Genomic DNA, 24728 nt, shown 5'->3' with positions numbered 1-24728 from the left:
AAATATTTTATTTATTTATTTGGCAGGGGTAGAGATAACAAGCAGGCAGGGAGGCAGGCTCTCTGCTAAGCAGAGAGCCTGATGTGGGCCTTGATCTCAGGGGACTCGATCCCAGGACAGAGGCTTTAACCCACTGATCCACCCAGGTGCCCCAAGTTTGGATTGTTTTAAAACACATGTATTATTTTAATTATTTAAAAAAAAGAAAAACTTTAAGTGGAGCAGTGGAGCCTGGGTGGTTCAGTTAAGTGCCTGCCTTGGGCTCAGGTCATGATTTTAGAGTTCTGGGGTCAAGCCATCAGGCTCCCTTCTCAGCAGGGGAGCCTGCTTCTCCCTCTCCATCTGCCCTGGCTCATGTGTGCTCTCTCTTGCTCACTCAGTCTCTCAAAAAATAGATAAAGTCTTAAAAACACACACACACGCACATACACAACTTTAAACAAGCCAAAAACCAGTATGTATGAAAAACACAGTCTCGAAAGTTTTCAAATCATCACACATAAAGTAACTTAAGAACAAAGCCTTAAGGTTAACATGGTTATTGCCAGGTATGAAACCATATACTTTGCTTAACCAACAGTTTTGCAAAGTAATTTGTCTGACTAAATGTATTTATGAACTCTAGAGTCTTTTTTGTTTTTGTTTTTGTTAACTGCTCTGAATTGAACTGCTATACCTTAGGTATTTTCCAAGAATGAAGCAATTGGGTCAAATACTCTTAAGTTATGAATTTAAAACTTTTATACCTAAAATATGTTGAATATTAAACTCTGTAAGCAGGAGCTTACAAGAATAATATTACAGACCAAAATGTGAAGGGTCTACTCATTGGCAATGCAATCTACAAAGGAAGCTAACCAGACGCTTAGTTACTGAAAATGGTGTCTATTGATTAAGGCTAGAGATAATGACAACATTTTTTTTATCTTTTAAAAAAACATAAAAGTAGATAGATGTGAAGTCATCTACTAGCCAAGTATATACTATTAACATCTGATTCATCACACGTGTTAAATTTTGAAGTACCATAAGCACAAGGAATGATTAACTTCGAGTGTGTATTTGGAGGGGTGACTGAGTGGCTGGCTCAGTTAGTAGAGCAAAAGATTTTATCTTGGGGCTTTAAGTTCAAGCCCCACACTGAGTATAGAGATTACTTAAAAACAAAAAAATATTTAAAGCAAACAAACCAACATACAAAAAAAGTGTGTAGTTGGACTACTACTACTACTAACCTGAATCGTTTGAGATGTAGTCTGAGAACTTGAGGTAGGTGGCAAATCATAAGCTGTTTTTGTGCTTCTGTGAGTATAACTGATTTTGAAGAAAACCTTCTACGCTTTGCTGTGATATCAAAGACAGAATGAGAATCAAATTTAAAGATACAAGGAAATGCTGAGTAAACTTTAAGCACTTTAGACATGTATTATTAAACATTTTCTCTGGTACAGGTATTGTATTGTGGTACAGATAAAGACATGGCCTCACAAAAAACTTAGAGGCACACAATATAAGAGCTAGTCAGGCAGACAGACATGTAAACAATTAAGCACCTGATTTAATATACTCTCACAAATAAGGCAAAAGAATGATCTAGTGCTATAATATTTAAAAATGGATTTGGCTATGCCATTTAATAAGATGTTAAAACTGTCCCTAAACATGCTTTAATATACTCTTCTCAAATTCTTAATTTAAAAAAGCATCATAGTTCATCTACTGAGGCTAACTGGAATGCCGGGGTGGGGTTCTTACTAGTTCAGAACATTCTTCCCCACTTTCTGACAAAGCGGTCCTTTTCCAGCTCTGAGCCTAAGGCCTCCATCAGTGTCTTGCTTTTGCTATTTTGGTACCAGATCTTAAACAAGCGGCACTTAGGATTCTTTTTGCTGTCTCTTCTGCTTCTCTGGAGGTCCACCCATGAATTGTGCCTGCAGCTTCTGGCTGCACCACTATCCACTAGAGTTTGCTCCGGATGCCCAGGAGCTGTCCTTCAACTGATACAACAGCTCTGACTCAAGCCACAGCACCAGCTGCTTCTCACACAGGTGGTGGAACCAGCCCCCGTGAGGCTGTCCCATAAGCTGTCTACATTTGCTACAGGTGGCCTGTCCTCTAGGTCTCTATCCCTGAGATCCAGCTATCCAGTGCTGCTGAATGTCCTGTACCTACTTTTGGATCATCTCCCTGAATACACGTATAGCTAGCTAAGTAATACCAGGGCGCCAGAGTGGCTCAGATGGTTAAGTGTCTGCCTTCGGCTCAGGTCACGATCCTTTGGTCCTGGGGTTGAGCCCACGTCAGGCTCCATGCTCAGTGGGGAGCCTGCTTCTCCCTCTGCCTCTCTCTCAGTCTCTCATGAATAAATAAATAAAAATTTTTTAAAAAGTGGTATCAACTCCCTGACTTATAATTTTAAACATCTGCCTTTATATATTAAATTACAGCAGCTCTTTTAGGACTTTGAGAGACCCAGTAAACACACACAAAAATGTTATAGAACGGTATTCTGCATTTGTTCATGGTATCTTTCTATTCCCAGATTTGGTGGATGAAAGCATCTAGGACCATTCACATTTATGTCCAAGCAAAAAAGTACGTCACCATTTGAATTTGATAAAGGTTCACTTTTTTTCAAACCTTATAAATCCTAGGCTATTTATCACAGAGTTCATATTAGATAGCACTCAGAAAATGTTCATATAAGTTATTCTTAAAAAATCATCAACTGATGTGACATTTCTTCAATGCTGGACTATCCAATACATCTTTTATATTATCTTAGAAGTTTAGTATCTAAACCCTAAGATCATCTTTTTCAAACATGGAAATTAGAATACCTAAAAATGTATAGCATAAACACTAAGATACCACACACACACTGATAGAGAAGATAAGGACACCAGAAAAAGATACAGCAGCTCTGTGATGTTTTATACACAATTTCCCTGAAGAATGATGCTTCCCTTTAACCGAAAGGATTATTTCATTCCCCAGTGCTAGGGGGGAGGGGCTCTCTCTAGTAGAGAGAATTTCTCATAATAGATCTTAATTGTTGGTTTCTTCCATTACATATGTGAGCTCCTTGAAAGTGTTTTACTTCTATCCAAAGCAATTAGAACAATGAGTAATATAGAAGAGATAGTCAGTAGATGGTTTTTGACTAAATCTTTGTTTTTATGAAGCCTCTCTATAGCAGTAGTCCAGCTATGTATTTCCTATTGTATAGGTATGCATACACACTTACATACATATATTATCTATACATCAGTGTTCTGATATGTAGCAGAAAGACTCTTAAAGCATTTTACTTAGTACTAAATAATGCGTTTTCCTTTTACTAGTCCTCATCGCTACTTTATTCTACCTCACATATTAAGTTCAAATTTCTTATTTCATGAATCCTTTCTCACCATATTTGACTATGAGATCAAAAAAAATTTAACGTCACCAATAATGCAAAACACATAGTTCACAGATCCCAGTTATAAAGTAGAAATATCTATCCCAGTTTCTTTTGATGAACTAACAAAGTTTATTTCCAGAACTGCTACTTCAGGAATTTCTTTCAGCTTCCTCTCATTTGTGTTATCCTTTTTAATCTTAGAAAAGCGAAGAGAATATACAGTCTCTACTTACAGTTACAGTGGTCACATACGTAGATTTTTCCTTCTAAAGCTTCAGTTTCTGTGAATTTGGCCAGCATTTCAGTAACCAGACATGGCTGGGAAGTAATCTCTCTTCCACTGCATTGGTATCTTTCTGGAAATTCCAGTGATAAGTCCCAGAAAGGTTCTATGGTATTTGATTTGTTGTCACATGCAAGACATGTAACCTGCAAATAAAAATATTAGTTTCTCAGAATAAATGAAACAAAATGGGATTGGGAGGGAGACAAACCATAAGTGACTCTTAATCTCACAAAACAAACTGAGGGTTGCTGGGGGGAGGGGGTTTGGGAGAAGGGGGGGGTCGGGTTATGGACATTGGGGGGGGTGTGCTTTGGTGAGTGCTATGGGGTGTATGGACCTGGCGATTCATGGACCTGTACCCCTGGGGATAAAAATAGAAGTTTATAAAAAATAAGAAATTAAAAAAAAATTATTAGTTTCTCAGATTACAATCCTATCAAAACATTTACTCCCTTCACTATAAAAGTCACTGCTGTAAATTAGCTTTTCTTCTGAAAATGCACTGTCAGAATTCTGAGTAATCTGCTTCATATTATTTTCAGGGATTTTTTTTTTCATTATTATAATTTTTCCTTTCAATAACTGTCATTAAACCCACTACGTACTGGTGGGGCTTATTTTATTTATTTATTTATTTTTAAAGATATATTTGCCAATGAGAGAGAGGAGATAACAAATAGGGGGAGCAGCAGGCAAAGGGAAAGGGGAAAGCAGGCTCCCTGCTGAGCAGGGAGGCCAATGTGGGGCTTGATCCCAGGACCCTGGGATCATGACCTGAGCGGAAGGCAGAGGCTTTAACCTACTGAGCCATCCAGGTGCCCCTTTCCTCACTTATCTTTCATTAATTTTCTCTCCCCAAATCCCTGTAACTTTTTAACAGTGATACAAATAAAATACTATTTGTATATTTTTATATATAGCCTTACCAACTGATAACTTCAAAAGACAATACATTTAATATAAATGATGCCATACTCTCACAGGCATCCTTGCTCTATTCAAAATATAAAGCTGTAACTTTCTGGAAAGAAATTTGTAGCCAAGGATCAAAAGTCCTATCCTTTGACAAAGTAATTCTAGGACTCTGTCTTAGTGAAATCATTAGAAGAAAATGTATTGAGACATTATAATAATAGAAAAATTGGAAATAGTTTACAAGTCAACAATACAGGAATGGGTAAATAAATTATGGTATATACATATAATGAACATTGACATGTTGTTAAAAAAAATGATCAAATATCTTAATGACTATGAAAAATCTTTACCTTAATAATGAAAAAAGTAGATAAATTTGGGGTACCTGGGTGGCATACTTGGTTAAGTGACTGCCTTCAACTCAGGTCATGATCCTGGAGTGCCTGGATGAGTCTCACATGGGGCTCCCTGCTTGGCAGGGAGTCTGCTTCTCCCTCTGACCCACCCCCTTCCCATGCTCTCTCTCTTTCTGATCCTCTCCCTCTCAAATAAATAAATAAATAAAATCTTTGGAAAAAAAAAAAAAGCAGGTAAATTCAGCATTATTGCACAAGTAGGAGAAAATATAAAATGTACAGAAGAGGGGCGCGTGGGTGGCTCAGTCAGTTAGCATCTGACTTTGGCTCAGGTCATGATCCCAGGGTCCTGAGATAGAGCCCTCTCTTGGGCTCCCTGCTAATTGGGGTTCTGCTTTTCCCTTTCCCTCTGCCACTCCCCCTGCTTATGTTCTTTCTCTCTCCCTCTCTTAAATAAACAAATTTTTTTTAAAAAATGTGCAAAAGAAAGGGTGCGTGGGTTGCTTAATCAGTTAAAATGCCCCCCCCTTTTTTTAAAGATTATTTATTTATAAGATAGAGATCACAAGTAGGCAGAGGCAGGCAGAGAGAGAGAGGGGTAAGAAGGCTCCCGGCTGAGCAGAGAGCCCGGTGCAGGGTTTGATCCCAGGACCCTGAGATCATGACCTGAGTTGAAGGCAGAAGCTTAACCCATTGAGCCACCCAGGTGCTCCATAAAGTGCCTGACTCTTGATCAGATCTTGATCGCAGGGTCAATAAGTTCAAGCCCCGTGTTGGGCTCCACATGAAGCCTACTTAAAAAACAAAGACAAAAACAAAACTTTAAATAAAAATAAAATTAAAAATTTTAATGTATAGAAGAAAAAAAACCTAGAAGAAAGTATACCAAAATATTAATAGTTTTATGTTTGGGTTGTGGGGTTATGAGATAAGGGGATGATTTTTCTTTTGCTACATAGATTTACCATATCATTCAGGTTTTTATGACTATATATTACTTCTGTTTATAATAGTGCATTTTAACTTTTTTTTAAAAGTAAGCTCTGGGCCCAACGTAGGGCTTGAACTCACCACCTCAAGGATCAAGAGCTGCATGCTCTACCAACTGAGCCAGCCAGGATCTCCTATTAATGGTGCTTTTTAAGCTTTTAGATAAAAGTGGTGGAAAAATAAAATTGCATGCCACACAAGAAACAAGTCTTACTTGATAAATGGCACAATGTAGAACTTTGCATTTCTGAAACATTAAGTGGGATAAACATCAAAGATAAACCCTAATAATTACATATGAAATACTTAAGATGCCTGGCTGGCTCAGTCGGTAGAGCATGCAACTCTTGATTTCAGGGTTGTGAGTTGAAGCCCCACATCAGGCATAGAGCTTTAAAAATTTTTTTAAATAAATAAATTTAAGCTACATTCCAGAAAAGTATGCTATAAGGACAACAGATTGTATCATTACTGTGAAAGTAAAACAGAGGAGCAGAGGTAGGTGTACAAGGGGAAAGAAAGGACCTGTACAGCCCAACTGCCTAAAACAAAAGATTTTTAAGCTCCGTGTGATGGAAAAGTAGAGAGCCTTATGTCTAGTAATAGTTTACCAATAAGTCCACTCATTATAGAGAGCTATTAATTAGATGGAAGATTCTGGTTTCATGATTCCTTTTCACAAGGGAAACTTTTATAGCTGTAATTAAAATAAGGGAAAACCATTTAGGATTATTCTCAATGAAATCACGTCTATTTACTTTAAAACTTCCCTACCTATTTGTTAAAGCTTTCAGGCTTTTTCCCCTTTGGTTTTACAGAAAGTCCTCCAGGGCTAATTCTTTATTCCTGAAATTACTAAAATCCATTCTCAGGGCAGCAGCATCTTCAAATCTATTCCTTGTGGGGTTAAACCCTCTCTTCACAATCCCTCAGAAAATGAATTTAATATTATCAACCTAAGAAGCTGTTTCCTGATTCCCTCTCCCCACAAAAAAAATCATTGATACCATAGGTGAAAAACTACTTCCAGTGATTCATGAAGGAAACATGTAAATCAGTGAAACACTGTAAATGAGTGAGCTGACTTCTGTAAAAGAAATCTATTTTGATGTGAAAATAGTATTAACTCTAACACACTAGAAATACAGAGAAAATGCATTTTTAGGCTTCATTTTATGAATTCCCAAGATGAAAATAAGATTTAAAAAAAAAAAAAACATACCTGACTAAGAAGTTGTCCATGAAAAATATTATTCACAACATTCAGAACCTGTTTGATAAGTTTCCTTTGAGAAGTAGGGAGAAGAGCTGGTAACCTAGTACCAGTTGTCTCTAGTTCATGTTGTACTTTATCCAAAAGTTCACAAAGAAATTCCTGAGCATCCTGTTGGGCATAACCACGAAAAGCTGGAATTAGCCTCCACACGGAGTGCAGCATGGCAAATGGTGAGACCAAGGCCCACTTTCCAGACCACATGACTTGGAACAAAGTATGCAGTTCATGACAGAGAGAAATGTACTGTGAACTTGGCTCCCTTGGCTGAATAAGTTCCATCTTTCTACTCTTTGATGCTCCACCACTTAGTCCTAATGACAAACTTGGGTGTCTGGAGGGAGCACTGCCCGTATCTTTTTCTTGGCATTCATTCATTTGATATACTGTATCTGTGATTGGTGGGTGCTTATAAGGTGATCTTGTCTTATCACTAGCTGTCACAGCCAGCCAGCGGTTCAGATCAAGTTTTAAAAAACATTGCCGAAAAATAAGTAAATGACTCAACACTTGAAGAACAGAATTCATATAGCAAGTATTTCCCAAATTTCTCAATCCTGTTACACCAGGGGTTACTATTGGTCTTCGTTTACCTGAGGAGTCACTGGCTTTTTTTAATCTTATATCTTCTGAGGTAGATACTATTTCATCTTTTGCTGGTGATGCTGGGGTTTGTGGTGGAACTTGAACAGGAACGATTTCTACTGTGGTAGACTGAGCTGGACCTTGCAAACGTAAACTCTTTCTAGGAGGTGTAGTTTCCAGTTCTGCTTTAACTTGAAACTCTAATTCTTGTCGTCTTTTCCTTACTTCTCTTTTTGCTATTTTTTCCTGAAATTGTTCCTCTTGCCGTTTTCTTCCAATGGGTGATTGCTCAAACCAAGTTCGAAAGATTTTACTCATTAATATCCTTCTCCTGTGCCAAAGAGCAGTATACATTTGATCTTCATTTTGAAGCAGAGATTGGGTGCCATCCTGTAAGTAATAATTCTCATCACTCGTACCCACAGACCGCAAAACCCTTCCACTACGAGTGGTGCCCTGATAATTTTGACTTTTGATTGCACTTAACATACTTCGTAGTAACTTCATGTCTCCAGTTGCATTATCATTAAGAACATAATCATCACAAAGGTAACAAAAAACATACATCTCATTCACTTCCAGCGCGACAGGATGACTGCTATCTTGAAAGTGCTTGAGTGCATGTTCTTCAATGTATCTTCCACAGGCAACATGAGAACAGCTAAGGCAAGCCCAAATCGACTCAGTTGTATTGCAGTCCACACAATGCCACTTCTGAGGGTTGAGGATGGAATGGTCTTGAGCAAGCCGCAACTGCCCAATATGTTTGCACTTATCCATTGTTAACATTTATTTAGTCTAGCTGAGAAACGCATAATCCAAACAAGTCTCTGTTCACGATACCTGAAGCATCTGAAAACTAAGCAGAATAATACCATGTTTTAAATAAAAGAGCCAATATTTCTCATAAGGTATTTTACCAAGATTTATTTTATCTATTTTTTAAGATTTGATTTGTTCATTATTCATCTCAGAGAGAGAGGAAAGGGGGCGCCTGGGTGGTTCAGTCCATTAAGCATTTGCCTTAGGCTCAGGTCATGATCCTAGGGTCCTGGGATTGAGTCCCTCAAAATAGGGCTCCCTGTATGGCAAGGAGTCTGCTTTTTCCTTTGCCTCTCCCCCCACTCGTGTGCACGGGCACTCTCTCTATAAAATATTTTTTACACAATATTTTTTTTACACAAGTGCAGGGGAGAAGCAGAGGGAGAAGCAGACACCCCACTGAGCCGGGGGGTCCTGATCCCAGGACCCGGAGATCATGACCAGAGCCAAAGGCAGAGGCTTAATCATCTGAGTCACCCAGGTACCCTTCAAGAATAATTTTATAGGGGCGCCTGGGTGGCTCAGTGGGTTAAGCCTCTTCCTTCAGCTCAGGTCATGATCCCAGGGTCCTGGGATCAAGCCCCGCATGGGGCTCTCTGCTCGGCGGGGAGCCTGCTTGCCTGCCCCCCTCCTGCCTCTGCCTGCTTGTGATCTCTGTCTGTCAAATAAATAAATAAATAATTTTTTTAAAAAAGAAGAAGAATTTTATAAATTTGCTTCATCTCCTCCCAATTTCTGGGCTGTCTGTCATAATACCATAGGCAGTTCCCACCATTCCCTTGCTCTAGAGGTCTCTTATCTCTCATCTGCCTTGCTCTGAAAGCACACACACTTCACTTTACTTTCTTTAAAAACTGGAGTGTCGGGGCACCTGGGTGGCTCAGTGGATTAAAGCCTCTGCCTTCGGCTCAGGGTCCTAGGATCGAGCCCCACATTGGGCTCTCTGCCCAGCAGGGAGCCTGCTTCCTTTCCTCTCTCTTTGCCTGCCTCTCAGCCTACTTGTGATCTCTGTCTGTCAAATAAATAAATAAAATATTTTTAAAAAAAATAAAAACTGGAGTGTCTGGGGGCTTAGTTGTTAGGTGTCTGTCTTTGGCTCGGGTCGTGGTCCCAGGGTCCTGGGATTGAGTTCTTGTGTTGGACTCCCTGCTGGGCGGGAAACCTGCTTCTCCCTTTCCCACTCCCCACTGCTTGTGCCCCACCCCCGTCAAATAAATAAATAAATAATCTTTAAAAAAAAAAAAAAACAACTTTATAATTTTTAAAGAATTTTCTGCCACCATCTACTGGTAAAGAATGGATAATGACCCCTTTTCAATGAACTAGAATAAGATCTATCCTTTTACCCAACAGCCAAGGGCTGTTTACAAAACTACATTCTGTTTCTTAAAAATTGGGGCTGGCAAGACCCAAATATATCTCAACAATATCTACATTCTGAGAGCCCTATCCACATAGTTATTAAAGCATAACCATAGTTAAAAGCATGAGATCTGAAACAAAAACTTAAGAGGTAAGAATTCTACCTCTGCTACATGCTGTTTATATGTCTGATTTGAGCAAATATTTTAACGTCTTTAAAATTCTTCTGTAAAACAGGGAAAAATCATACCAACTTCAATGAAGAACAGAGATAATATAAAATATTTGTCTAACAGAGTAAACACCCAATAAATGGTAGCTATAGTGAACATCTATTTATTTAAATAAATCCCAGTATTCTACCTAATTACCATTTTAAATTTAGCTTTCCACCAGTAAATCAATAATGACCTTCAATTAATGGCTCTATAACATACTTTGAATTTGACAGACTTGACAGTTTACCTGAGGCAGGCAGAGAGATAGGAGAATGCTTTTGTGTTTGAATAGCATCTCAGGACTGTGCAAGGATAAGTAAGCAAAAGAAAAAAAGATAAAAGGAAGAATATGAACTGGATGGCAATATAATAAATTTTTATATTCTGGTGGGTCTACACACTATCTGAAGTTAGAAGTGTATTCTAAAAACAAAAACAAAACCCCACCCCAACAAAATAAAACAAAATGAACAAAACCTATATGGCTTTGACCCAGAAACGTGCTTCTTTATCATAATAGAGTCACAAATACTTTTTGCTACAACTATCTAAAAATAGGGGCACCCTGCTGGCTCAGTGGATGGAGCATGCAACTCAATCTCTGCGTTGTGAATTTGAGGCCCATGCTGGGTTAAAAGATCACTTCAAATAAAATCTTTAAAAATAAATAAAAATAAAAATAGTAATCTAGTTAAAAGTAGGGATCACAAAATACTATACTGGGGTGCCTGGGTGCCTTAATTGGTTAAGCGTCTGTCTTCAGCTCAGGTGATGATAAGCCCCTGTCAGGCTGTCTGCTCAGCAGGGTGTCTGCTTCTCCTCCCTCTGCCCCTCCCCGCACTCATGCTCCTGCATATGTGCTCTCTCTCAAATAAATAAATAAAATATTTTTAAAAATTTTTTTCTTCATTGATTTAACACAAATTGAACACAGGTTTCAGGTCACAAGTGGGGACATAGTTATAAAACACTCAGAACATTTTACGGAGCATGACTGATGCTCCAAATTTTTTAGGGCAACAAGACAATATGAATTTCAATGGTACTTGCAGGTGCCACCTCCTGGGCCCTAAGCAAGCTGCAAAGGTAAAGCTGATATTTGGTTCCTTCCCACCTCTTTTTTGGGTACAATTTCCTAGCAGTCAGACAGCGCCTCTCCCTCCACTTCTTAACTTTTTCAGATGTAGGCTGTATCTGTAGGGACGTAAGGCTGACCAGTCTTAACCCTCACATGTACACATATTTCAAGCACACATTTTAAATTTATTTCTCATCCTCCAAAATTTCCTGTGGTCCAAAACCTGTTCAAATACAGTATTTTATTAGAACTGCTGGCATTCAACAATAGTTGCTAATGGCAACATTAAGACATCAGTGAATGATATGCTCCATTATAACAAATCCTTGCAGGTACTGAAGCTAAATATCTCATTCTTGACTCCTCTTTCTCTCTCGCCACATCAGTCCTTCAAGAAAATTGGTTGGCTTTATCTTCAAAATAGATCTAGAAACTGACTACGTATTACCTCTGCTGCTCTCACTCTGATCCAAGCTCCATTAAGTCTCACCGGGATGACTGCAATAAGGCTTCTTAAATGTTCTCCCTGCTTTGATTCTTGCTGCCACCAAAAGTTCACACAGCAACAGCACGCACTGCTTTTAAACCCAGACCACCAGGGCCCAGACCTGAGGCTTTAGAGGGTCCCATTATGTGGAGTCAGCAGAGTCAAGGGGATGTCGTCACCTGGAGCCTGCAAACATCTCCAACTCCCCTTTTGGACCCATTCACCAGTACCTGGGACCTTGGAAATTCCTGCCCCAGTCATCACCAAGCCTGCTTCCAGGGCCTACAGGCAAGAAAAAAAAGCCATGGATGAATTCTGTAGAGAAGAATGACATGATCAGATACATAGGTTACAGATGGATCTGAAATGACAGATCTAGAGAAAGGATGACTGATTACAAGATATTCCTCCAAGTATTATAAGAAAATTCTTGCTGTAGCAGTGTTAAAGCAAGGACAGGAGCAGAGGTAGATTAGTGTTAAAGCAAACATTGGCTGAAAGAACTGGTTCAATATGGAGATTAAGAGAAAAATCTAGGGCCCTGTTCTACTTTTATTTATTTATTTATTTTTAAAGATTTTATTTATTTACTTGAGAGAGAGACAGTGAGAGAGAGCATGAACGAGGAGAAGGTCAGAGAGAGAAGCAGACTCCCCATGGAGCTGGGAGTCCTATGCGGGACTCGATCCTGGGACTCCAGGATCATGACCTGAGCCGAAGGCAGTCGTCCAACCAACTGAGCCACCCAGGCGTCCCTATTTATTTATTTTTAAAGATTTTATTTATGAGAGTAAGAATGAGAGAGCAGAGAGGCCAACTTGGGGCTCAACGGGTGTGGGCTCGATCCCAGGACCCTGAGATCATGACCTGAGCCAAGGGCAGACACTTAACCCACTGAACCACCAAGGTATCCTATCTACTTTTATTTTTAAAAGATTGTAAAAAATAAAATGAAAGGATCATATAAAGAATACAGAGATAATTAAACGTTCATTTCTGGCAAGTCTGATAGTAATTATTAGTTCAGCTTCTTGAGAGGAGGGAAATGCCGTTTACTTGCACTCAAGGGAAATTATTTCATTCTAAAAAATGTTTTTTTTTAAAAAGAGTTATGTATTTGAGTGAAAAAGAGTATAGAGAGAGAGAGAGAAGTCTGTGTACAAGCAGGGGGAGGGGCAGAGGGAGAGGGAGAAGCAGAGTCCCCACTGAGCAAGGGATTCCCAGTGCTGGGCTTGATCCCAGGACTCCAAGATCATGACCTGAGCTGAAGGCAGGCACTTGACTAGGCCATCCAGGTGCCCCTCATTCTAAAATTTTAGAGGTGGTATGAGTTAACACCTTGCACAACATTCAGAAAAGACGACGCAAAATAAAAAATGCCTAGAAAGAATACACATAGTTTATTCTGGGGTTATCCATATTTTCAAGTACCTAAATATTATGAGCATGGGTTATTTGTGTAAGTTTTATGCAAAAATATATACATGCTAGTGTATATTTAGCTATGTATGTGCTCAATATAGCCTCTTTACTCCTTTCTCTATATTCTGCAAATAGTTCCCAGTTATTACTAAAAAATCTATTTAGATGATTGTAACTTCCTCACTACCCTTCAACAGTGAAAAATCACGAAAAGTGTAAAATGTGATGAGATGCCATCTCTCAGGGAGGCTATATAGCAGTGGAGAGGTATCACAGCAAAATGGTTAGAAAGCACACTCCGGAATCCAAAAGCCTGAGTTTAACACTTGATTGTATTTACTATGTGACCTAGACAAATCACTTATGCTCCACTCACCTCAGTTTTCTTATTTAAACAAACAAACAAACAAACAAACAAACAAAACAATGGTAAGAAAACTAATACAGTTGTGGAGGGAATTAGAGAAATTTATAAAGCACCTAGAATAAATCCTGACACTTAACGTGGCTCTTAGTACATGTTAACTGACAATGCTACTGCTACAACTACTACTAATTTCCTTCTAGTTTCATCACTTCTAGCCAGGGATTCAATCTTCCCAGCCATATATGTACTAAGCCCAACTAGGCTGCTAACTGATAATTAAGATGTTGGCTGAGAACTAAGGTCTGACCTCTCCCAGGGTATTTGCATTTTAAAAGAGCTTTCAAAGATAAAATTAAAAAAAAAAAAAAAAAAAAAAAAAGAAGTGAAACCAGGGTTGCCAGCTCTGGTAGAGCATGAGACTCTCGATCTCAGGGTTGTGAGTTTGAGTGGCATGTTGGGTGTAGATATTACTTAAAAATAAATTTAAAAAAAATTTTTTTTAAAGCAAAAACAAAACCAAAAAAAAAAAAACCCACCCACAAAGACATGAAACCAGAATGGTGGAATGACAGATCAGGGGATTGATATTTTAGACCAGGGGCCCACTTACCCTGTCTACTTATGAAAGAAACCAGGAGAGGGCAGACAACCAAGAGAAGGGCAGGGAAGTAAACAAGCACTAGCAAACCAGGTTGTTGCCACCTGAGATTTCCAGTTCCCTCTGCTGCCTAGACCTAAAGCTGGAAGACACTAAGGTATCCCCCAAAGGGGCCTGCCTCATCACACAAAGATCTAAAAGCTTGGAAGAAAAGAAAAAGGGGATGGGTGTATTTTCTTGGCACTTCCTATTTTCCTCCACTGGGTTAAGAGCGCTTCTTTTCATTTGCTAATTAACTGCAGAGAAGCTATGTATTGCCTGTTTAGCTTGCAGATTGGCTATGTAATTTTTAGCAGTATATTCACTTTACAAAGAGATGACAATATTTCTGCATCCTCCATGTAGAGTCTGATAAAATATTACCTGTGCCTATATATAATAGCAACACACAGTCATGATGTTTTGAATGAAATCTATAAATAATGATTAAAATGATCTATACTACCATTTTCTCAGACATTTAAAAATGTTTCACACTTAAAATTCCAAGTAATATTGGGGCACCTGGGTGGCTCAGTGAGTTAAAGCCTCTGCCTTTGGTTCAGGTCATGATCTCAGGGTCCTGGGATGGAGCCCCTCATCAGGCTCTCTGCTCAGCAGGGAGCCTCCTTCTCCCTCTCTCTGCCTGCCTCTCCGCCTACTTGTGATCTCTGTCTGTCAAGTAAATAAATACAAAATCTTAAAAAAAAATTCCAAGTAATACCTATAAAATGCTTTCTATAAAACCAAGTATGCGGGGTGCCTGGGTGGCTCATACGGTTAAGCGTCTGCCTTCAGCTCAGGTCATGATCTCAGGGTCCTGGGATGGTACCTGCATCATCTGGAAGCCTGTTTCTCCCTCTCCCTGCCACTCCCTCTATGTGTTCCCTCTCTCGCTGGGTCTCTCCTCTGTCAAATAAATAAATAAACAAAATCTTAAAAAAAAGAAAAAAACATATTTTACTTATTGAAAGCTTACTATTTTACATAGGTCTAACATTTAATTAAAGCAATTATAGAATAGAAAACTAAAATGACTAGAAGAGAAATAAAACATTTGGTCTTATTATATATAGTATTTTTAATTAAAAATTTACATCGCAAAAAAAATCAAATCTCATGGGTAAAATATTTAACTTGTACAGTTCAATAGCACAAAATTGCTTATACTTACCACCTAGTGAAAACTATCTCAAATTAATTTTCACTTACTCAAATTATGGCCCTTTGAAACATAACCGTCCAGACTTTAAGCATGTAGTAATACTTTTCTGACATTTCAATAGCTCCTCCTACTGGCACAGTTTCAATGATCAGATCTAGAGAGCTGACCACCAAACCTTTCTGAACCAGTCTTAGGCACACTGCAAACTCAGTTTACCTATATATCTTGTCTTCAGAGAATTGGTTCCCTTTTCCAATATCCTCTTATTAAAGATAGTATAGTATCATTTAAGTACCCAGGCTAGGCTGTTTTTTTTTTTTTTCACTCGTCCCTCTCATTTTTTCCATACGAACACTCAATTTATCATAGATATATATATATTCATCACTCCCCAAGTCTTCTCATTTGCAGTTATCATTCTCATTATGCACTTTATCATTCCTGAGGTACAGCAGTAACCTTCCAGTCTTATCCAGACTCTCACTCACCTCTATATTATCCTGGTGAATCAATCTTCAAGTTTGCTTTGAGCATTTAACCTGCTTCCCATGTGCACAGTCCCCCTGCCCCCCGACCCCTCCCCAGTGCTTGTGCTCTCTCAAATAAATAAAATCTTAAAAAAAAAATAGGAAGTCTAGGGATGTCCTGGAGGCTCAGTGGGTTTAGCATCTGCCTTCTGCTTGGGCTGTGATCATGGGGTCCTGGGATCCAGTCCCACATCAGGCTCCTTGCTTGGCAGGGAGCCTGCTTCTCCCCCTGTCTGCCACTCCCTGTGCTTGTGCCCATGCTCTCTGACAAATAAATGAAATCTTTAAAAAAAAAAAAAAAGTATACTTGAAAGAGAGAGAGAAAGAAAGAGAAAAAGAATAGGAAATTATGGGGGCTCAGTGGGTTGAGCCTCTGCCTTTGGCTCGGGTTGTGATCTCAGGGTCTTAGGATCAAGCCCTGCTTCTGGCTGTCTGTTTGGTGGGGAGCCTGCTTCCTCCTCTCTCTCTCTGCCTGCCTCTCTGTCTACTTGTGATAGCTTTGTCAAATAAATAAAATCTTAAAAAAACATAAAAGAATAGGAAATTATGGATCACTAAAACTGCTCCCCACCCTCAACCAAGTGGCCATTTTTCCCTCAGAACAGTCAAAGCAGTTTCCTGATATTTATAATATCCTTTCTCCATCCTTAACCACAGCCTACCACATGTCTTGTCCCATTTTGTGTACTTTCAGGTACCCCAAAAAGATTTTATACAAATATTAACTGAGACATAACTTTCTGACCCCTGATTAAAATTGTTTTAGGCACCTAATTGTCTTAGTTGGTACAGAATGCAACTTTTTTTTTTTTTAACATTTTATTTATTTGTCAAAGAGAGTGCAAAAGCACAAGCAGGGGGGACAACAAGCTGAGCAAGGAGTCCAATTGCAGACTCGATCCCAGGACCTTAGGATCACCTCCAGAGCTGAAGGCAGATGCTTAACCAACTTGGCCACCCAGGTGTCCCCAGGATGCAACTCTTTATTAAGAGGATTCAGCTTTTTGGGGGGAGGGGGGAGTACAGGGAAATGTAGAGGGGGATGGAGAGAGAGAATCTTAAGCAGGCTCCACACAGCAGGGAGCCAAACACGCAGGGTTTGATCTCACAACTCTGAGATCATTACTTGAGCTGAAATCAGGAGTCAGAAGGCTTATCCCACTGACCTGGGCCACCCAGGAGCCCCTAGAGCATTCAGCTCAATCATGGTATCATGAATTTGAGCTCCATGCTAGTAGAGATTACTTAAAAATAAAATATTTTAAAAAATAAAAAATAAAAAAATAAACAGGGGCACCTGGCTGGCTCAGTTAGTGGAGTGTACAACCCTTGACCTTGGGTTGTGAGTTCAAGCCCCATGATGTGTGTAGAGATTACTTTAAAAAAAAAAATCAAGTCTTCGGTGTGCCTGGGTGGCTCAGTGGGTTGAAGCCTCTGCCTTCGGCTCAGGTCATGGTCCCAGGGTCCTGGGATCGAGCCCCGGGCTCTCTGCTCAGCGGGGAGCCTGCTTCCCCCCCCTCCTCTGCCTGCCTCTCTACTTGTGATCTCTGTCTGTCAAATAAAAAAAAAAAACTTTAAAAAAAAAAAAAAAAACAAGTCTTTTTTTTTTTTTTTAAAGTAGGCTCCAAACCCAGTGTGAGGCCCAACCCAGGGCTTGAACACATGACTTTTAAGATCAAGTCCTGAGCTGATACCAAGAGTCAGAGGCTTAACCGACTGAGCCAGCCAGACACCCCCAAAGAAAAATCTTTAAAAATATAAAAATAGAGGCGCCTGGGTGGCACAATGGGTTAAAGCCTCTGCCTTCGGCTCAGGTCATGATCCCAGGGTCCTGGGATCGAGCCTCGCTCGCATCGGGCTCTCTGCTCAGCAGGGAGCCTGCTTCCTCCTCTCTCTCTACCTGCCTCTCTGCCTACTTGTGATTTCTGTCTGTCAAATAAATAAATAAAATCTTTAATAAACAAATAAATAAAAATAATAAAATAAAAAAGTTTTAAAAAGATTATTTAAGTTTTAGTAGGGTATGTAGGGACCCTTTAAATAAATATTTGTGCTTCAAATACAAATATTAGTAAGAACTATAAAAATTAGAAGAGGAGCTAATTTTTTCTTCAAAAATTAATATTCAGGGGCACCTGGGTGGCTCAGTAGGTTGAGCATTTGCCTTCAGGTCAAGTCATGATCTCAGGGACCTAGGATAGAGCCCCATGTGTGGCTCCCTGCTCAGCCGAGGGGTCTGCTTCTTCCTCTCCCTCTGCCCCCCCTCCCCACCACTCCCTTCTTGTGCTTTCTAATAAATAAATAAAATGTTTTTTAAAAATTAACATTCCAGGGGCGCCTGGGTGGCTCAGTGGGTGAAGCCTCTACCTTCGGCTCAGGTCATGATCCCAGGGGCCTGGGATCGAGTCCCGCATCGGGCTCTCTGCTCAGCAGGGAGCCTGCTTCTCCTCATCTCTCTCTCTGTCTGTCTCTCTGCCTATTTGTGATCTCTCTCTCTGTCAAATAAATAAATAAAATCTTAAAAAAAAAAAAAATTAACATTCCAGGGGCGCCTGGGTGGCTCAGTGGGTGAAGCCTCTGCCTTCGGCTCGGGTCATGATCTCATGGTCCTGGGATCCAGTCCCGCATCAGGCTCTCTGCTCAGCGGGGAGCCTGCTTCCCTCTCTCTCTCTTCTCTGCCTGCCACACTGCCATCTCTGTCAAATAAATAACAATTAAAAAAAAATTAACATTCCACTATTAAATTTGTTATCCTCAACAAAATGATCCTTTCAGCTGACCACTCCCTTTCCACCTATTTTATCTTAAGACACTTAGAAAACATGGAAAGCTACAATATCATTAGCAAGCTTTGGAAATTCCTACAGGAGGTCAGTCACATAAAAGTCACCTCAATCCTCTAGTCATTGCAATTGGTAACACAATTTTTGGATTCTTTGCTTTAAAAAATATGTTTTTGTTAAAGATTTTATTTATTTGTCAGAGAAAGAGAGATACCACAAGCAGGCAGAGAGGCAGGCAGAGAGAGGCAGGCACTCTAAGCAGAGAGCCCAATGCGGGGCTCGACCCTAGGACCCTGAGATCATGACCTGAGCTGAAAGCAGAGGCTTTAACGTACTGGGCCACCCAGGCACCCCTATAAACTATGTTTTTAAGAAAGACAGGAAGTTACTGGAAAAATAAACATATGAAAAATAGCCAAACTAATTACTATTTTAAAAAGTAACACAGAATAAGGGATCTGGCCAATATACATACCTAAAAATTATTTTAAAATCTGAATAGATGTTAAACATTATGCTTTATTAAGAAGTTTCTCCCTTTTCAGAGCTCATACTTTGTCAAATAATCATGACATTTGCATTTTATATAGTTCCTACTGTCTCATAGCACAGTTTCATACATTTTTTAAAAAATTGTTTAAAAGTCTTGAAAGACCACTAGATCAATCTAAACTCCTCAAAATGGCCTATATGAGCCTTCGAATTGTTGCACAATATATACTTTTCTACTCTCATCTATAACCAGCCACTTTCCACACATCTTTTGTTAAAATGTTTTTATACACAGAGGACCACTTTGTGAATAATTTCATTTTTTTTTTTTTAAGATTTTATTTATTTATTTGACAGAGAGAGAGATCACAAGTAGGCAGAGCAGCAGGCATAGACAGAGGGGAAGCTGAGCAGAGAGCCCGACACAGGGCTCGATCCCAGGACCCTGAGATCATGACCTGAGCCAAAGGCAGAGGCTTTAACCCACTGAGCCACCCAGGTGCCCCAATAATTTCAATTTTTAAATTTTTTCATAACCGGGATATTTACTACTGCTTCAGGAAATGGGTGTGTACATTTTATATACATTCTACTTCAATTAAGGAAAAACATATGTACCACTGGGCATAAAGAATAAATATTTATGGATGCCTGGGTGGCACAGTGGGTCGAGCGAAGGACTCAGTTTCAGCTCAGGTCATCTCTGGGTAATGGGATCCAGCTCCACCTTGGGCTCTGTGCTCCGCATGGGGTCTGCTTAAGACTCTCTCCCTATGTCCTTGTCTGTGTGTGCATGTGCTTGCTGTCTCTCTAAAATAAATCTTAAAAGGGGCACCTGGGTGGTTCAGTTGTTAAGCTTCTGCCTTCAGCTTAGGTCATGATCCCAGGGTCCTGCGATGGAGCTCCACATTGGGCTCCCTACTCAGTGAGAAGCCTGCTTCTCCTTCTCCCACTCCCCCTGCTTTTGTTCCCTCTCTTGTTTCTCTTTGTCAAATAAATAAATAAAATATTTAAAAATAAATTTTGAAAAATCTTTAAAAAAAGAATATTTAAATTTATCTCATTAGAGAACCTCCTAGAAGGATAGATATTAAAGAGTTGGCATATGTTGAATTTTAACAAAGATAATTTTTACAATAAAACTTAACTATTTTTTTTTAAAGATTTATTTATTTATTTGAGGTGGGAGGGACAGAGGGAGACAGAAACCCAAGCAAACTCCGTGCTGAGCAGGAGCCCCATAAGGGCTGATTTCACTCAGAGATCACGACTAGAGCCAAAATCAAAAAGTCAGCAGCTACCAACTAAGCCACCAAGGCGCGCCATAAAACTTAGTTTTCTTTCAACAGTACCAAATAACCTAAAAAGATCCTCTAAAAGCTATTAAAAATAGGAAGATGTGTTATTTTCCATAATAAAAGATAGAAGGAAATGGCAATTTCAATAGGAAGTAGGTCTTGTGAATTGCTAGCCACCTCAATCTTTGCATGTATTTGGATGAGAATAAAAATAACCTTATCCATGGTAATTAGGGCAAACCCTACCCAGTCCTTATGAGCAGTTTCCAAATTTCCATTTATTTCATTAGTACCCAGTACTCTGAAGAGATGTTTGCAAAATGCCAAGGGTCAAGCATAGTGCCTGGTACAAAGGGCTTCAAAATTTTGAAGTTAGAAATTATTGAACGAACACAATGAACTCCCTTTTCCCTCTTAGGTATGCTATGATGCCTATTATGTGCTTTGGCACCTCTTGTCAATCATGATGTATTTCTTTTCCTTTATCCCTAGAAAGGCCCTGGTTATTCTTTCTTCCTCTAGAGACCTAGAATCTATAATTACTCTGATCTCGCTTGAAACTCATTAAACAAAAAAGGTACCCTTTTACCCTGGACCTTCTTCGTGTCTCTAACACTTCCTCCCCAGAAGCACAGAGATTGAATCTAGTTGATGATGTTCTAAGGAAAAGCTCGTGGAAAGCAAGTTCTACCACCAGGTTATTTGATTTCCTCACCCATCGCTATTTTTTTTAAGTATTTCAATCATGGGCAATTTTGTTCCAAAATATTTATCATTAGTGTCATGCCACCATACTTCTACATCAATCTGGTGCTAATTTCATAACAGTGGGGGAAACGTTCACAAAAAATTTGAGCATTGTAATATGGGTCTAGAAAACAGAATTCAAATACTTTGTGTAAAATGCCTAGACCATCATTCTAGCACATTCATGACTTGGCCTATCATGCATAAATTAGCTTTTCCTATGTTATGTAGAACTCCACTAAAAGTGAAATTCTTTATAATAAAGTTTTATGGTATCTGAAGGTGCTGTGAAAAACCACCAGACTTAAATAATCTTTATCACTGCCAGAAAGCCAGTATTATAAAATCCTCCTATATTTTAGTTACTTGTCACCTATTAAGGTTGGGCCTAAGGGCAGAACAATTTCCCACATTTCCTGCCTTGATTAGACTCTTCAACCTGTGTCCTAGTCTCTCTAATCCCCCTCAACCAGACAATTCCAAAAGAATCCGGCAACCCTGTTTGTTCTGCCTAACATTACAGGAAGGAGAAAAACTTCCAAGCATCCTTTTTTGGCCACCAAGAAGCCAAGGTGTTGCCTTTCTCTGTATCTCTGTACCATTCAAAAACATGAACATTAACAGGGGGTTTTCCTCTACGTTAAGCAAATAGTCAGGTACTGAGGATACAAACAAAATACAATCAGACTCAGCCCTCAACCCAGTGAGCAGAAAATCCTCTTATATACCACCAATGCTATAATACCCAGTAAGATTCAAGTACGTAGAGGAAAAGTTTTTTGGTAGCGGGTACATATGAGAATTTATTCCTTTCTGTAGTAGAAAACGAAAAATCTGTGACAATGGTGGGTAGAGACAATTAAGTAAAAACAATATATGTCAAATATTTAATCCGAATCTTCAACGGATTTTCCATTTTAGGAATTATAAAAAGTGTATCATTGTATGCTCAACACAGATCCACTTAGCACTTAAATGTTTGTAAGCTAAAAGATCTTGGACAATTAATATTTTGAAAGAAAAACAAGATAAATGTTCAATCAAAAACGTTTTTTTAAAAAGTTCAGCTTTCTACAATGTACTCATTGAACTCTGTTCAATATTAGAATATCTCTAAATTTCAATACGGACAGTCTACAATGAAAAATCCTAGACTGAAAAATCTGCCATCCATTGAAAAATTAATAGCTAGTACCCCAAAAGTTAGAGAAATCAGAGCAGGAAGGAGAGAAACTAAACAAGTCAAAACGTTAAAAATCTCTTTAAGTCCCGGGGGGGGGGGGGGGGGAATTAAACAAAAATAAAAATCCCTTTCAAGTCCCAAGATGCTAAATTAAGGATAAAAAGATTAAGGTTCTGAGAATATGAAGTTTTCCTCTTTCAAGACAACTAAATATTGAATCTCACTGATGATTATGAAATATTCTATAAACATGTGCTTAACTCCTGTTGGCTTTCTGAATTTGATCAGAGTGAATAGCCAATTCTTTTTCCTTGTTTACACTGAATACTGGTTTTAAGGACAACTCAAAATGGAATTCCAGGCCCAATGTTACCAACCCCCCTACTTTTTCCCCACAGGCAGCTACTTCACAGATAATAAGGAATTCAAGAGCAGGGCCTGAAGGTCCTATTTCCATGCTAATTTCACAATCCCGTTACTTGCAAGATATGACCATTAGAGTTTAAGAGTGGGGGAACTCGGGAGGGCTTAAAGACAAAGCGACTCTCCTAAGACTTGCTAAATTGTTTACTTCCAAAATTAAAACAGCAAGAAATTACCCAGTTACCAAATGAATTTACAACAGGTCAAACTTGGTTGAAACAATTACCACGTTTCACTTTTTTTTTTTTTTTTAATTGGGAAGGGGGAGCAGGAGGAGGGTGTCCTACCACCTCTTAAACTTGAGCATTTCTTTCTTCGAATGCTGACACATTTCTTATGCCTCAAAAATGGGTTTAGCCTATTAGCATTCCTTCCCCGAAGGCCAGCGGGGATGGTTTAGGAAGCTGGTATTCAAAAATCCCAAGTGTCTCCAAGTGGCAGCAGGTGCTGTTCATACAGGGACTCAATCCATGGAGGGAAAGCAAGCCTTTCCTCGCAAACGGAGGGCTAGAAAGTGCCCTTCCAACGCCTCCCAGGGGGCTTGGAGCATCACTTGGCGGCAATCAGAGCAGGGGTAGGATTCGGTTTTATCTCCAGAGAACCAGCTCTGCAGAGCGCCCCAGCGCGCATCAGATTCGCGATCACAGCTCCTCAACGCTCCCGAACGCCGGTCAGTGCCCATCTTCCCCTCCGCATCCCCGAAAGTCTTGCTATTTCACCCCTTCTCCCAACTCGTCCCCCTCCAGCCCAGCGCGGGGTGGCTACGCGATGACCGGGGCCACAGGGACGCGGCTCCTCGCAGCATCTCTGGGCACTCTTGAGGCGGTCGGGCGCCGGGACCCCGGCCCGGGCATCGCACAACCCCTCGAAACTTCCCAGAGGCGCCAATTCTAAATTCGCCGGACCCGCCGCCGCTGCCACCGCCTCTTCCTCGCGCACCTGAGCGCGCTCCCCTCAGTCGGTCCGCAGCTCCCCTGTCCCTCCCTTAGGGATCCCCCTACGTCCTCCGCGGCGGGGAAACGCCGCCAGGTGCCTCCCAGCCCCGGGGACTCCAGTGGAACCTCCGCTCCCGCAGAGACCCCGTTCGGGCAACCGCCGCAGCCGCGCGCCGGTCACGCACACTCACCAGCCCGAGCCCGAGCGGCCATCTTTGCGCTCACCCCGGGACCCCCGCCCCCGGGTTCGGTGGGGGCCGCGGCGGCGGCGGCGACGGCGGCGGCGGTGGTCCGGGGGAGCGGCTACGTCACTAGTGACGACGCCCCGCCCCCCCCCCCCCCCCCCGCCCCGGGCCTTCGGAGTGTTGGGGGTGCAGCTCCACTCGGCGGCCGTCTACCCGCTGCGGGAGCAGGCCTGGAGGGCGGGAGGCACCCGGGCTTCCCGTCCGCGTCAGGGGATGCTTTTCCTGGCCTGCGTGTGGCTCTGCGTAGACGGTCGCGGCTTCTTCCCAAGGCAGGCTTCGCACCTGCCCTCACCGTCGCGGCCTGGGACGGAGCAGCCACTGTTCAGCACTTTTCTGTAAGATGCAGAATAGTCCACGGACTTTGGTACTCTGCCACAGCATCCCTGCGACTCACACAGCGTCGAATTGTTTGGCAGAGACGCGCGCCAATTCCGTTATTTTCAAAAGGAGTGCAAATTAACTGGCGTAGAAATTCCTCGAGAAAAAGTTTCCTTTCCGAGGTGCAACCTAGGTGTGAGATCCAGGTTATCCCCCTTGAATTCGGTTTCCTCAGTTAGCAGTTGGGCAAGTAAGGTTCCACATTCAGCAGAGAGATTACTTAAAAAAAAAAAAAAATCTTACTTAAAAAAATATTAAATGAAGGATACACAGGTCAAGCCAACTATATCTGCCATTCCTATTCTTCGGAGAGTACTTCTTAATAAATTATCTTGTTGGAGTATA

General features: G+C 40.5%; 1 protein-coding gene across 1 annotated transcript in view; it reads right to left on the bottom strand.

Moving 5' to 3' along the window:
• The window catches only part of USP44 (ubiquitin specific peptidase 44), a 32158-nt gene extending 8122 nt beyond the window's left edge, over positions 1-24036 (bottom strand). The window contains exons 1-4 of the mRNA XM_059402326.1: positions 23952-24036; positions 7179-8673; positions 3640-3835; positions 1236-1344 (exon numbers count right to left, since the gene is read on the bottom strand). Coding sequence (XP_059258309.1) covers positions 1236-1344; positions 3640-3835; positions 7179-8603 — 1730 coding nt within the window. The 5' untranslated portion in view covers positions 8604-8673; positions 23952-24036. The remainder of the gene's footprint in view (positions 1-1235; positions 1345-3639; positions 3836-7178; positions 8674-23951) is intronic.
• Between the last annotated feature and the right edge of the window lie 692 nt (positions 24037-24728).

Source organism: Mustela nigripes, chromosome 6, assembly GCF_022355385.1.
Source record: "Mustela nigripes isolate SB6536 chromosome 6, MUSNIG.SB6536, whole genome shotgun sequence".
Classification (NCBI taxonomy): domain Eukaryota; kingdom Metazoa; phylum Chordata; class Mammalia; order Carnivora; family Mustelidae; genus Mustela; species Mustela nigripes.
This window is presented reverse-complemented; position numbering and strand designations above follow the sequence as displayed.